Source organism: Dendronephthya gigantea, unplaced genomic scaffold (assembly GCF_004324835.1).
Source record: "Dendronephthya gigantea isolate DGI-Jeju-01 unplaced genomic scaffold, DenGig_1.0 000047F, whole genome shotgun sequence".
Classification (NCBI taxonomy): Eukaryota; Metazoa; Cnidaria; class Anthozoa; order Malacalcyonacea; family Nephtheidae; genus Dendronephthya; species Dendronephthya gigantea.
Genome location: NW_021163057.1, coordinates 632,323 through 647,356, shown reverse-complemented (window position 1 = coordinate 647,356; position 15,034 = coordinate 632,323). Strand labels below are relative to the sequence as shown.

General features: G+C 37.8%; 1 protein-coding gene across 1 annotated transcript in view; it reads left to right on the top strand.

The window, feature by feature from the left end:
• Nucleotides 1-15,034, top strand: part of LOC114527785 — a 53,251-nt gene that overhangs the window by 27,938 nt on the left and 10,279 nt on the right. The window contains exons 2-10 of the mRNA XM_028549477.1: nucleotides 381-453; nucleotides 998-1,145; nucleotides 1,250-1,371; nucleotides 2,364-2,572; nucleotides 5,563-5,752; nucleotides 6,165-6,259; nucleotides 7,392-7,464; nucleotides 11,140-11,364; nucleotides 11,707-11,745. Of these exons, the coding sequence (XP_028405278.1) occupies nucleotides 381-453; nucleotides 998-1,145; nucleotides 1,250-1,371; nucleotides 2,364-2,572; nucleotides 5,563-5,752; nucleotides 6,165-6,259; nucleotides 7,392-7,464; nucleotides 11,140-11,364; nucleotides 11,707-11,745 (1,174 nt within the window). The remainder of the gene's footprint in view (nucleotides 1-380; nucleotides 454-997; nucleotides 1,146-1,249; nucleotides 1,372-2,363; nucleotides 2,573-5,562; nucleotides 5,753-6,164; nucleotides 6,260-7,391; nucleotides 7,465-11,139; nucleotides 11,365-11,706; nucleotides 11,746-15,034) is intronic.

Here is a 15,034-nt window from a genome sequence, read left to right as displayed (position 1 = left end):
ATCTATAGTATAGATTTCAGCTCATTTATATTTATATGATCTGCTTATTTTAACGGTTACAGCTCAGTAAAGTCAGTTGGGGAAACATCATATAAAATTTTAATATCTGAATCAGTGAACTTAATTAGAAATTACATCATTAGTAATATGAATTACATAGTTGTTGGATCTAAGACTGCAAAACCATTAAAATCTGTATAGAGGAGGATGATTAAAACGCCATCACATTGCATGTCAATGGTTATAAGTAATAAAATCCGAGTGTTGATTGATAAATATGCATTTCAGTAACTATTCATAAAAAAGTTAAAAAACCGGCCTAAGACGTACTCTAATGAACCAATGCTTGTTGTTTACAATCGTTTCTCATTGTCATTTAGACCCAGAATGATGCTGCCATTGAAATTCTTCATTACTAGCGCGTTGTTGCTGCTCCCTTCTATTCACCTAGAGGTAAAAGAGCGCTGGAGCTAAAAAGGTTCCAATCTTGTTTGAAAAAAGACGACAAGCCCATGGTTGACGGATATATACATATTCAGCTAAAGAAAATATATGCCAACTCTCCCATGGATCTATACGCATCAGTGAAAACTTGTAGCCGTTAAGCTTTTGAGATCTTTTGAGTTTCTTCATTAATTTCGTATTCAAAAGGTCAACGACCACGAGTTTCGTCAGAGGGCGTAGGCAAAAGCACTGCATGAGTACCTCCAGAATGCTTAAAAATATAATATCAGCACTAAAGAACATTCGAATGAACTTCGTCTGCATGTATTGCAGGGCGGGGGCAGAAGTGGTAATTTGAAAGGGACCCCAAAATGCTAGGGGAATAAAATCAAACTATTGTTGGAAGTATATAGTCCATGATAACAAGATTTTAATCATGCATTTTTATAACAATTTTTTCTGCTTGTATCACGGTTTCCGTAATTCTGCTTTCCGTAATTCTGCTAGAAATTTGGTTTTGCCATGTCGATTTACCGTAAATTTTCCTATATAGTCTCTGACGGTTCGTGATAGTTATGACCCTGGAACTTGTGCAAGATCCAACCGCGGTGAGCTTGTTCTGGTGAAAGATCGTGAGGATAAGGATGCTATTGTGATGTGTACTGAGGACAAGGGAATATACAGTTGGAAGACAACAGAAGGTAAGAAAAATTTTGCATCTCGAAAATTTAAATGTGTGTAATTATTGGTCATTATCCATTCCATTTTCAGTAATTTTTTTACCCTATACCATTCTAAATTGAAGGCTCAAAACCACTTGGTGAATATTTCAATCCTGGATATGATTGCTTGGAAATCTTAAGTCAAAACACAAAGGCAAAAGACGGTTACTATTGGGTAGACTTTCATCGTTCTGTTCCACATAAGGTACGGTTTAAAAGTGCTACTTATATTAAATATTGCACAATAAACATAATGCCTCCGCTTGTGAGGGGAGTGCGATTTGATGTAAAATCAAGCGTGATTACCAAATCACAGGTTGATGCGTAATCACAAGTAAGATTCCACGCTGAAATTGCACGACATTAAGTGCAATTACTGGCCACTTTATTCATTCATTTTGTGGAATCTTATATACATAAATTTAGGAACAATGCAAAAGCGTAGCTTTCGTCTCAATCAAAGAAAGCGTTATTTATTTTGTTTTTTTTATGTAATTCTTTATACGTTGATCTATTTAATCTTAATTTTATAGTATACGTTGATATATAACTATCTTAATATGCCGACCTGAGCTTGTGGCGAATGATTTCAAAATAAATTTATAATAATTTAAAAAGCATTTTAAGGTAATTCGTAGTCTGGGTTAGAAGTTAATTACCATAACAATGTTCTTATTTTGAGACTTCATGCTCCGTTATTGACGCCCCACAAAGCTATTATATTATAGTACACTGCATGTTTTCATGGAAAAAGATTGTCCTAGAAAAGTACGGGAAACTAACACTGATGAAAACTCAATAAATGAATTCCTCACCCACACCTCGCTCACACTTAAACCCACACCTAAACCACACCCAACTTTTCTACTATTGACGATCGAGGAACAAATCCAACTTTTCTACTATTGATGATCGAGGAACAAACCACATACGCCGACTTATTAATATTCTGTTATGAACGAAAAAATGATCGTTTATATATTGCATGCGCATAATAGTTGTATGCAGCGTGACATAGTTATGCCTTTACGAGCTGCATTGGGACCATCACAATTTACAAAAACTGCGATAGCTCACGCCGTTTACACCTTTATTTCGACAAGTGTTGTGCCAGAAAGGAAATGCCTTGTTGTTGAAGTAAACATGCAGAGTGACTGTCTCGTTATTCAGTTTCTCTATTCTTTCAATCCTTCACAGGTATGGTGCGACATGAACACAGATGGTGGGGGGTATATCTTAATCGGGAATATGAACAATACCGTGACATGGAATGTTCCGTCAAGCAACTCTACAGTAGAGCCATTTGGTACTCCTCATTTTTCCAGTGCATTTGGTGACATCTCTATACTGGACTTCAGAATACAAGTTGCAACAGATGTGCAATATAAGCATATCGTAGCACACTGGTATGTCTTCACGTATATATATTATCTAATAATAGTACGTATTGACATAAATATAAATATAGCTATTCACTGTATATGAGTTATTCCGCAATCTGATTGGTCGAGCTACCCACCGTCCATCAGCTCATATACGACTCGAGCTCGTGGTATAATTGTTAAATATTATCTAATAGTGCATGGATGTAGGTATTTATATACTTCTTCTGCAAACGTAAAACTAGCAAAAACTTACAAACTTTAACTTATATAGAAATGCGTTTTAATTTAACCAGGGAGCAGCGTGGCAGCGCTTTCAAACAACTCAAGCATAAAAATGTGGTATAATATACAAATAATGAATGTTTATGAGTGCAATGGTAAAAATATTTTCACGAGGTGATGGCGATAGCCGAGTTGAATGGAACATTCCATCTTTCACCAAGTGAAAATATTTTTACCATTGCACGAATGAAAACATTCATTATTTGTTTTATATAATACCAAAATAGACTGTCTAGTTTCAAAAATATAATTTATTAAAAAAAATACTGTATGGATCAACAACCATATGTGCGAGAAGCATTTTGATGGATGGTATTTACTGAAAGCATTAAGAGTCCAATAGAACAAAATGTATAGTACAATTGCACTCTGGAGAGTGCAATGGAACGCTTTCCATTGCACTCTTGGGAAATAGGACTTTCTATTCAATATCACGTGATCGTCATCGACCAATTAAACGCTCTAAATTTAATGGGGTATTATATAATAACTAATTGCATGATAACAGTCAAAAATAGGCAAAAGACCTTCTCGACGTGCCTCAGTCAGGAGAGTTTGTATGAAAATAAATAAAGAGAGTATATGTTGTGTATAAGGGCACAACGCGTGATATAGAAATTTACTAATGGAAAACAAAATTAAAACAAATTGGAATATCATTACGTTGTCAAAGAGGCGCCTGACTGCAGGCTAAAAATAGCTAGTCATTGAGGAAGCCTAACAAAGGAACTACATTACTACCTATAGTGATTTTCCTGATATTTTGCTGAGTAAATTAGTAGCCCAATAATCATAAATACACGTAGTGTTTTCTAAACAAAATATATAAATATAACAAATACACGTGTCTTCTATGTGCATGGTTAGGATGGACGAAAAAATATAAGAGGGATGGTGGCCTGTAGACCACTAAAGTGGCGAGCCTATTGACATTGATGGAAACTAGGATATCCAGGAACATATTTGCACTGGTCTCACCGATGTGTGTCTTGTCGACGTTCCGACACTGTTATTTCAAATTCACAGTTTTTTATCAGGCTACAATTAATTCACGTGCCTATATCGGTGAAACTGTAGAATCGTTAAGGATAAGGTTTTGTGAATACCGTAGGTCGGTCAACAGTCACGATACCACCAAGTCTATTGCCGGATGCAGATATTTGAGCCCTCTGTCCCATCTCTGGTACCGATAGCCGCAAACGACAAAAAATGCGACACATCCACATACTTCGCACCCTTATAGCCTCATAAATGACAGTCTGACTCTGACTTTCATTCAAGCCTTAATTTGGAAAACGACGTACTATATTATTATATAAGTTCATTTACAAAAAATGCATGTATCCTTTTATAATACAGCGGAACACGGAATATATAACTATAGACACGTATCTCTTTAAAAAATTTCAAAGCTTATAACACTATACTACACTTATAACACGGTGGTTTGCAGTTAGAATTAACGCTGGTGTACATTTTTAACTTTTGCTAATTCCAAGCTATTGACCTTATCCCTGAGCATGCGCAGAGCGCCGTGTGAGGGCACTAATTCCGTCCGGATATTAGGAATTACACCCGGGTTTTGTGACAGAACATAGCGGAATGCACAAATTTATTTTGGGATCACTTTTGCTGGGAGCTTAAATTCTGCGTTCGGAGTTTAAATATAGTGCTTAAATTCTGAAACTTAAATAAAAAATAAAAACCTGTCCCACACATAAACCCTGAAACTAACCAAATGGTATTGTAGACGTTCAATTTCAAAAAAAAATTAGAAAAAAAAGGAAAAATGAAGTAAAATAATAGTGCTTTACCAAGATTTGAACCGGGATATTTCGCACGCAGTACGACCTCTCGATCGACTAACAAGTTGTTGCTGAAGCGCTGAAGCATAGCGTAGTTTAGGTATATTTATAGTGCTCAATGTAGAAAATAACTTAAACAGGCACGGTTACAAAGCTCCCATCGAAAGTGATCCCAAAATAAATTTGTGCTAGCGGAATCCAAAGTCACAGAATAGACATTATACCAGAAGCCTCATTCTTTGCATTTGGCCAGAGGTTTGGCGTCCGAAATTTTTTTTTGGGGGTGTGACGCCATCTAACGCAAGCCAAATATGCGAGCACACGAAAGCATAATGGCGCTTGGTATCCAATTTGTGTTTGTGTCTTGTTCGCACAATCCTGGTGTGCGCAGGAACTTTTTCATGGGGGTGCAAAGTTCCTGCACACACCAGGATGGCGTAAGAATTGCGTAGAATAACGCGTGCGCTTCTGAAAAAATTCGGACACGAAAACATTAGCAAAATGCAGAGTGAGACTTCTGGTCCCCGAGCGGCCGAGCCGGTGTGGAGCACCGTGCGAAGGCACGAATTTTCCCGGAGATTAGGAATTACACCCGGGTATTGTGACAGAACATAGCGGAATCCAAAGTTGTCCAAATTCTATGTCATGGACAGTCATTGACTGTGGACCACTGAGCTGTATTATCACAGAGGTATATTGATAATTCCTGGAGGACTTGCTCCATTATATCAGAATGGCGGACAACTTCAAAGTACATTTACATTCCTGGGTGTAATTCCTAATCTCCCGGCGAATTAGTACCCGTCGCACGGCATTCAGCACTGGCTCGGGAATCGCATAATGTAAACATTTTAAGCCTTTTTGCAACATCATCAAATACCGCAGCAGTGATAGTTCAAACTTTAAGAAATTTCAATGTTTCAGGTCTTATCGGTTCAGAAAGAAACGTCCTATGAAAGAATTATTGATGGTGAATGATGGTGGATGTCCGTATAATTTACCTGGCATAGGCGACATTTTATACGTGAAGAATTTGATAACTGAAAAAATTTCCAAACAATTCTCATGTTCAGTATTTGGTCGTTACGGCTATCCTTCACATAGGATTGGTTGGGTGAGCTCATAAAATAGAAACATGCATTTACCTTGTAATATATATATATATATATACCTCTTGTTTCTTTATTATTATCAATATTGTCCACCTTACTATGACATTTAAGAAATTATCAACATAGTCATAGATTTCTAACGATTTCCCATAAAATTAACGTATGCAGTACAATCACGTGATTGATATTTAGGTATTTATATATATTTCCAGGTGACAACCTTAATGATAACGACTGTATATAAATATATATATATATAATTATATATATATATATATATATATATATATAATTTTTTTCTTTTTTTTCTTTAATAATATAACTCTTGTACAAATATCATAATAATATAATATAATTATATAGTATACGTACAAGTGAAGTCAAAAATTATATATTACTTTTACGTTTATATAGGCCATGATGAATTATTGTTTGGAAAAGCAATGTTTCTATGGATTTGCCTATCACCATTTCTATCCTATCCAGGTTGACTGGTACGGTGGATTCAGGTAGCAATACTGTAAACTATATATAACTTTCCATATCTTTATTCAATTTATATTTAAGCTGGTATATATAGCTAAATCATTTCTTCGCGTCCTAATTCCGTATTTATTGTTGTTGCCACTCCGCATATCTCTTGTTTTTGCTGGGTTTGGCTCTTCATGGTGTCAGCTTTACTTGCATTTTCCGCCATTCTGATGTCTGACTTTTTCGGCCGTGTTCATGCACGTGTTGTTTTTTTAAATTTAATTGAGACGCGTAAAAAAGTAAGAACAGGTAAAATCTCTGTTCTTATGTAAGTCGCGACTTACATCGGACGCGTTTTATCTAATTAAGACGTGAACAAGCATTTTGTATCGTTCATACGACGAAGTTGCGTCTTATATTTAGTCACGTCTTAAATCAACCTCGCAGGCCCGGCTCTTCTACCTACGCTCCACTGCCCACGCTGCGGCGAAGACCCTGGTTAAGGCTGGTCATGTGATCTTTTGTTATACGCTTCTCCCGTGTGCATGCATGGGGATGAGTAGGACACAAATTAAGTAGCGCATAAATCACATCCGTTAAAACAGCGTGTTTCTAAGGACTGATTATCTAGCGCTGTAGTACTGCAAAGCAAAATAACCTGTGTCGTTATTGTTATTTGACCTCTAAATTCCCTCATCAACGCCTAAATTTAGAAGACAGGTTATCGAGTGTCTATTAATTGAATGTCAACAGAACTTGTGAGAAACTAAAACCGATTCTATCGACGATGATACAGTTTACACACACACTTTGAATCTAAATTCGATTTAATTTAATTTGGAGTTTTCTGCTGCGCCATACTAGCTATATTTATTTAGTTTATCGCGCTATTTTAGTTGCGGCAGTGCAAAGCCATCTGGGTTAGATACGAACCAGGCGCTAATTAAAAATGTCCCATATTTTGGGAGATTTTGCGCTGTCACATAATCAGCCTTAACCAGGGTCTTCGCCACAGTGTGGGCCGTGGAGCGTAGGTAGAAGAGCCTGGCCTGCGAGGTTGGTCTTATAAATACGTCGCGACTTATTTTTCCTCGTATAAGTGGCCCTATTGTATCTAATTTCTGGTAATAAGAATTAACTGATCACAGTTTTGAACCGCTCTTTCTATAGTTTTCTTGCTGGTAATAATTCTGGAACCGCAAGTGATGGTTCTACAGCATTTTTTGGCTGCGACAATGGAAAGGTGACAAAACTTTTGAGAATATATTACTGTATTTTTAAAGGTCTGTTCACTCGATCCAATTTTGTTGGATCCAATTCACTTCTGACGCATGGAATATAGTCGGTTATTAATGAAGCAGTAGTGCATAATTGGCTTCAGTGGAATTGCTGCTCGTATACACATAAGACAACAGACCAGAAAAACTTCCATCAGAAAGTGAATTGGATCCAACAAAATTGGATCGTGAGAACAGACCTTTAGCCTTTTTTAGAACAGAGTTTGCAAAAAAGCTGCAGGTACGCAGGTACCACCCGGAGGAAGTTTGCTTTGAATGAGGTTTGTGAGGAAGGTTCAAAGTTGAAAGCTCTAATTTATCACATGCATGTACCAAAAAACTAAATATTTCTTCATGCTGGTTTCCACTTGACTCAGGGACGTAACGTTATTTTGAGGAAGGTTATTAAAACTTAGTTGAAATCCTACCGGAGGAAGGTTGAATAACTCTTTTCCTTTTTGCAAATTTGTCCTAGAAAGTTCCCGCTGTAACACATATAAAAAAAGGCACACTGTATGTGCAAATGTGCGCTGACTATATGAGGCATAGGAATAATAGACACAGAATGCGTACTTATCACGAATACGTGTTCCACATTTTTTTCAAGATGTGCCCTTATAAATGCGCCATTTTGAATCTCGCGAGGAGTGAGAAATCTTAAAACTTAAATTTTGGGTTAAGGCATATTTTACAGTCAATTATTTTACAGTCACACAGAGGCCAAAAATGCCATACCCAGCTCGGCATTAAGTTGCAGAACAGAAAACAAAAACAGAAAAAGAGAAAAAGCGACAAGCGATAATCGAGAAAGAGTGATTTTCACCGTTGAGCACACAAAAACAAACCACCGGCCTATCGCCATATATATTCATTGTTATGTAGGAAATATAGTTAGTAGAGAATAATGTTTATTGTAATAGGTTGTCAATTACTATTGTCTAGCAAACTTTTTAACTGTGCTTTGTTTTTTGAAGATTTTCGGGTTTTTTACATGCAACCATTTGTTTACATAAATTGTTATTTGGCTTGAACTTGATCATTTGTCCCATCACCTTGCTTTGATATTTGCCTATCTACGAAAAATATGATATCACTCTTTGTAGATTTTTAACAGGTTTCCACGTAAAAACGAGCGATTTCTGCATAAATCGTTGAAGCCGTGGGAAGAGAAATGACTATATTTTACTTCGCTTCTCGTGCATTTTGTGTATAAATAAGAACACATAAAACGTGTTTAATACAATCAAAAACATCATTTAGCGTACCTCAGTACCAGAAGAGATCAAGTGTTAATTATGTACTCCACACTTAAAAGTTATGCCTTGTCTTTGTGCAGGGAGTTTTCATTTTTAACACCATGCATGAATAGTGCGTTATAATGTCGACAGCGAAGCAGGATTCCATTTTTCCGTATTATGACTTATGTACGCTTGAAAAAAGATTGATCGAAAGCTAGGAACAGCTACCAGACTCCATCAGTCAAATCATTAAACAATGTAGTAAAAACTAAAACTAATCAATTTTCCCGTGCGTGACAAAAACAAAAACAAGCTTTCTCTCAAACTCATACATATCTCGCTCCTCGCGACCTTGAACAAAAAACTCCTCGCGGGAGTCTGAGACGAGGAAAAATGCCTTATAAATCTGCCATTTTTGGAGACAAATTTTTTAAGGGAAGAGGTATCAGTGCGCATTCTATGTCCATTATTTCTATGCTATGAGGTCGGTAAGTTGTTCTTTTGATGACTAATCATGTTCCACAGGCACAAGCGCTTGAAAGGGTTAAACAACCACGAAGGCTTGTCTAGTTTAAACAAGCACCATATATAAAAGCGCATGATTCTAATCATAAACAAACACCGCTAAGGCGCTTGAGCCTGATACATTACGTGTGCCAGACACAAAAGACAACACAACGAAAAATCACATCGAAAAATTAAAGGTTATAACAATCGATATGCAATAGATCAAGTCGTGGCCATACTAGCGCGCAAAATTAGAAGATCTTCGTATTATGGTGTCGCCCGGTCGGGTAGCTTCGGAGAATTTCGGTGAACATGAAAGTCACACAAAATCTCTGCACGATAGCAATATGGCTGCTGACGGTCCTGCGGGTCAGCGAACATAAAAAATCAATGCATCATTGCAAACAGAGGAGACATTTGTCTGGGCATGCGCTAGTAGGAAAGTTAAATTATTTTGTAGGTAAACAAACAGCTTACTGCGATTTAAAAAGGCAATAAAACTTTCAACAGGTATTTTAACATTCATAAACAAATACGTGCACGGAGAGCAGTTTTGCTATGCTAGCTGAAAGTCAAAGGCCAAATGACTGCATTTTAATAGTATTGTGACATCTTCGAATATTTTTCCAGTGAAATGTGCAAGTGGAATTTAATTCTCTTTAATGTCGTTCTTTCCGAATTTTTGATTGTATAAAAACTAGTTTTATGAAGAGACAAAATATTCATGTTAAGCTCGCTATACTTACGGTAAAACTTTTTTAATATTTTAAATATAAAGATGATGCCCTACAAATAGTTGCATGTATTGCATTTATCCAGTTAACTGCAGATGGACTACTTTCAATAGACCTTTCTTAAAATGACGTCAAACGCGGAAAGTCCAATGTTACGTTAAATTTGATTGGCTCCTCAAAACTATCGAGCCAATCAAACTTCGTGCAACAGGAGACTATCTGCGTTTGACGTCATTATGAAAAAGGTCTATTGCAGCCACCATGCAGATAAAAGGACACACTTTTCTAAACCTTGACACTCTCCTTAGTTTCCTAAGTGTTTTTTATGCGCGGTTTTCGCCTTAATCTGCGATTAGTATGCAAATCAGATTCAAATCGGTTACATCTAATCATAGGACTTCAGAGACTTTATCACTAAAGTTATCGTTCCAGTTCTAGACTTCGTTTACGAGTCACCCGTAAATCATAAGTTGTATTTACGCTCACGTAGAACAGACTGAACGAATCACAGAATCATAGCCAATCACGTTTCACGGGTAAGAAAATTACCCCAATCACGCTTTATGCGAAAAATATTGGGAACCTTTGAAAGCCAGGAAATTGCACAAATTCTGTTGAAATTGATTGCCAAATGCCAATGTTATATCAATGTTGCTCAATAATTCTCGGTGACCATTTTGAAAGCCCTAATTAAACTCACATCCAAAACGCACTATGGGCTCGAAAGAAACGCTTACATGCTCGGAACCAGTCAGAAGGTTACATTTACCCATAGCGTAATTTAAAGTGTATCACTCGTGAAATCTTTATGCATTTGAAAAGAATGTAAAAAGTTACTTAATATATTAAAACAAGTTTTTTTATTTAGTGCAATAATTTTAAAGATACTAGCCTATAAACTACCTGCAGTTCCTGAGTCCCAGGCTCCTGTAAACAATGAGCAGTTTCAAATTAAATAGCCGTGTTTAAACCCAGGAGGTTGGAACTCAGAAACCGCAGGCAGCTTAGAGGCTTGTATCTTCGAAATTATTGCACTAAATCAAAAAACGTTTTTTAATATATTAACTAACTTTTTACGTTCTTTTCAAATGCATAAAGATTCCACGAATGATATAGGCCCTATAAGTGAATGAACATCTTAATTTTAATCAAAATCCATTAGTGCTGTGCTTGTTATGGTCCAGCTGGAGGCGATGGTGTTTACTGTGGGGAGCAATGCAAGGTCAAGAACGGTGGCAAAATTTCAAGAAATGCTCATGCCAGGTTTTGGGTAAGATTGAATCCTCCTCGGAAGGTTTGGGAAAGGTGCATGGAGTACAAGACTGAAGAAGAGAATGGTGATGCAGCTTGGTATAAATTGGTCGGAGATAGAAATATCCCTGTGAAGGTACAGACCTTAATTAGAAATATGGATTTCGTATCACCGAAAATGACCGTGATTTTAAAGTGTTCCAAAGGTTCAATATATGAGAGAGTTTGGAATGCGAGGTCAATGAAAGAAAGATAGCAAACTATACTAGATACAGACCCATTGAACTGCATGACGTCACACTAGTAAATATTTCTGTATTTTGCCTAAAATTTACGTTTTTGGAAATTTATGCTACGTTAATTTGTCCTCCAGATGTCTTCCAGATGATGCATGTGACGTCAAATGGTCTATATATGTGTACGTGTACCTGAAATCTCAATTTTAAATTTATTTTGGTTCAATCTACTACACATCTAGGGTCGCTGTGGAAGAGATGAAGCAAATCTAAATCCTGGGGTAAGATTTTGGTAACTTAAGATTTAGTACTATTAATACCAGAAGGTTTTCATTGTGAATTACTTAGAAAAGTAATGAATGTTTATTCACAAAATCAGAAATGCATATTAGGGAAATGTACAATATGTATAATATGATATAAAGGCCCTCAAAGGCCCACATAGAACGGACGCGATTTGACAACGCGGCGCGATCTTATTTTCTAAAAGCAAATAAATTTTAAACTATCTTCTCAAACTCATTAATAATTCATGAGCAAATACACCAATCGCAAACACACATTTCATCACGTGCATGAGTTGTGAAACCCCGGTAATAAACCAAAAATTGAATTAATAATTAAGAACTTAGATAATAAACGCTTATACAGAAAAAAAGAGTGCATTACAACATTTCTTAATTATGAAAACAGCCAGGGGCCGGTTGTTCGAAAGATGGATAACGTTTTGTAATATAGTTATTTATAGACATGATTGACATTATCTTAATTAGGGGACTTCGAGAGAGAACAATAGAAAAGTGCGAGTATAACATTATTGTATGATATTCGGTTGAACAAAGAAATAAAAATATAAGCAAACATTACAATGGCGACGAGTGAAAATACACCGGCAACAACAATAAACGTCCCGAGAAGTGGTCTACCACCATTTCCACCGTTCGATCCACATGGCGATCAAGCAACACTCAGTACTAGATGGCGAAAATGGCAGCGAAGATTTGACAATCTTCTGGTTAGTCTTCGAGAGGAAGACCCAAATGTTAAACGAGCTCTACTCCTTACGTACATTGGTGAAGATGCCAACGATATTTTCGACATATTACCGAATACAGGAGAGGATTATGACACAGCAATCCAACGCTTAACTGAACATTTTGCGCCAACCGAAAACAAAGACATGGCTATATTTGATTTCCGGCAAATAACGCAGCAAAGTGGCGAATCCATCGACGAATTCTACCGTAGGCTGAAAGAAAAGTCAAGTTTGTGTGCATTCCATGACGAAGATAATGAGATAAAAACGCAAATCATACACAAAACGACCGATAGCCGTTTGCGTCGCAAAGCCCTTTGCGAAATACTCAGCTTGAAGGATACTATCAAATACGCAAAAACTTTGGAGCAATCAGATGTCGGTGCTCGGAAGTTAGAGAAAAATGAACAGCCACAAAATGATGTGGCAAATCAAATCAACAAAAGAAACAGACAACGACAAAACGACCGAGGAAATCGACATAACCAGGAATTTCACAACGGGAACAAGAGTAAACAAACATGCAGAAATTGTGGAGGAGCGTATCCCCATCGTAACGGCAAAACAAGCTGTCCCGCTCACGGAAAGGAATGCCATAAATGTGGCAAAATCGGACATTTTGCGAAAATCGGACATTTTGCGAAACACTGCCTCTCTAAGTCACAGCCATTAACGAGAAACAAAGTAAACAGGAACCAGGCAAATAACATCGTTTCGGATCCATTTCTGGAAACAAGCGACACGGACGATGAGTTCACATTTAACGTTTATGACAAGAAGCAGCCACAAGTCACAGTCTCCATCGCTAATATTCCTATTCGGGTCCTTATCGATTCAGGATCAACTGTAAATATCATCAATGAAGGAACATTTGAAGTTCTCAAGCAACATCGCAACATAAAACTGGTGAAATCAAATGCTAAAATTTACCCATACGGCACAAACAAACCACTGCCGGTCATAGGGCAATTCACGGCTACCATAGTCCATGATTCAACGTCAGTGACGGCAACATTTCAAGTCATCAGGGGATCAACGAAATGTTTACTGAGCCATAATACATCAACTATTCTTGGACTATTGAAAACATTTGTTAACAACGTAAACGCTCAACACCCCGACCCAAAGATACAACAAATCCTCAGCAATCACAAATCATTGTTCCAAGGCATCGGAAAGCTCAAAGGCAAAGAAGTAAAGTTAGAAATCGATGAAACGGTTGTCCCAGTAGCTCAGCGTGCGCGGAGAATACCCCATAGCATGAAATCGAAAGTGAATGAGAAGCTTAAAGAAATGCTTGAGCAGGACATTATCGAGAAAGCACAAGGTGCAACGCCGTGGCTTTCACCGCTCGTTGCAGTTCCAAAAAAATCAGGCGATGTTCGTCTAGTTTTGGACATGCGAGTCCCAAGTCAAGCTTTAAAACGACGACGTGTACAAATGCCAACAGTTGATGATATTCTAAATAAAATGCAAGGAGCAAAGGTCTTCACCGAAGTCGACCTTTCTCAGGGATATTTGCAAATTCCATTGGCCCCTGAATCCCGATATATCACAGCCTTCCCAACCCCAGACAATGGACCACATCGGTTTAAAAGGCTAATCATGGGAGCGTGTCCATCCGGGGAATATTTTCACGAGGAAATACACAATATCATTAGAGACGTACCGAAGTGTGCAAATATATCTGATAATATCTGGCTATGGTCTGAAAACGAGACCCAACACTTGAAAGATCTCGACAACCTGTTAACAACCCTTGAAACAAGTGGCCTCACCCTACGTAAAGAAAAATGTTCGTTCGCTGTCCCACGAATCAATGTTTTTGGACACATCGTATCAAGCAAAGGCATACAACCAGACGACGCCAAGGTCAACGCCGTCCTCACAGCACCACGTCCAAAGTGCGCAGCAGAATTTCGGTCCTTTCTTGGACTTACTAACTATTGTTCTCGTTACATCGACAGCTACAGCAGTATAACGTACCCCCTACGTCAGCTAACAAAAGCAAATTCCCAGTTTCAGTGGACTAAACATCATCAAAACGCCTTCGACAAGTTGAAGACATCACTCAGCAGCTCTTCCGTTCTGGCCCATTACAATCTAGCATCACCTACCCGAGTAGTAACTGATGCATCGCCTTGGGCTGTTGGAGCAGTACTCCTCCAGCAACAGTCTGACATGTCTTACCGCCCAGTAGCTTACGCCAGCAGATCACTAACCGACACAGAAATGAAATATGCCCAAATCGAGCGCGAAGCTCTCGCAATAGTTTTTGGTTGCGAGCACTTTCACACCTATTTATATGGACGAACGTTCGAATTAGAGACAGATCATCGACCTTTAGAGTATCTATTCCAACCCAAAGTCCATCCCACTGGTAAACCACCCCCAGCTAGAATTGAACGCTGGATTCTTCGCCTTCAAGAATACGATTTTACAGTCGTTTATCGACCAGGAGTGACAAACCTGGCGGATTCATTGTCAAGACTCCCACTACTAACTACAACACGCAGTAATATGGAATCATGCGC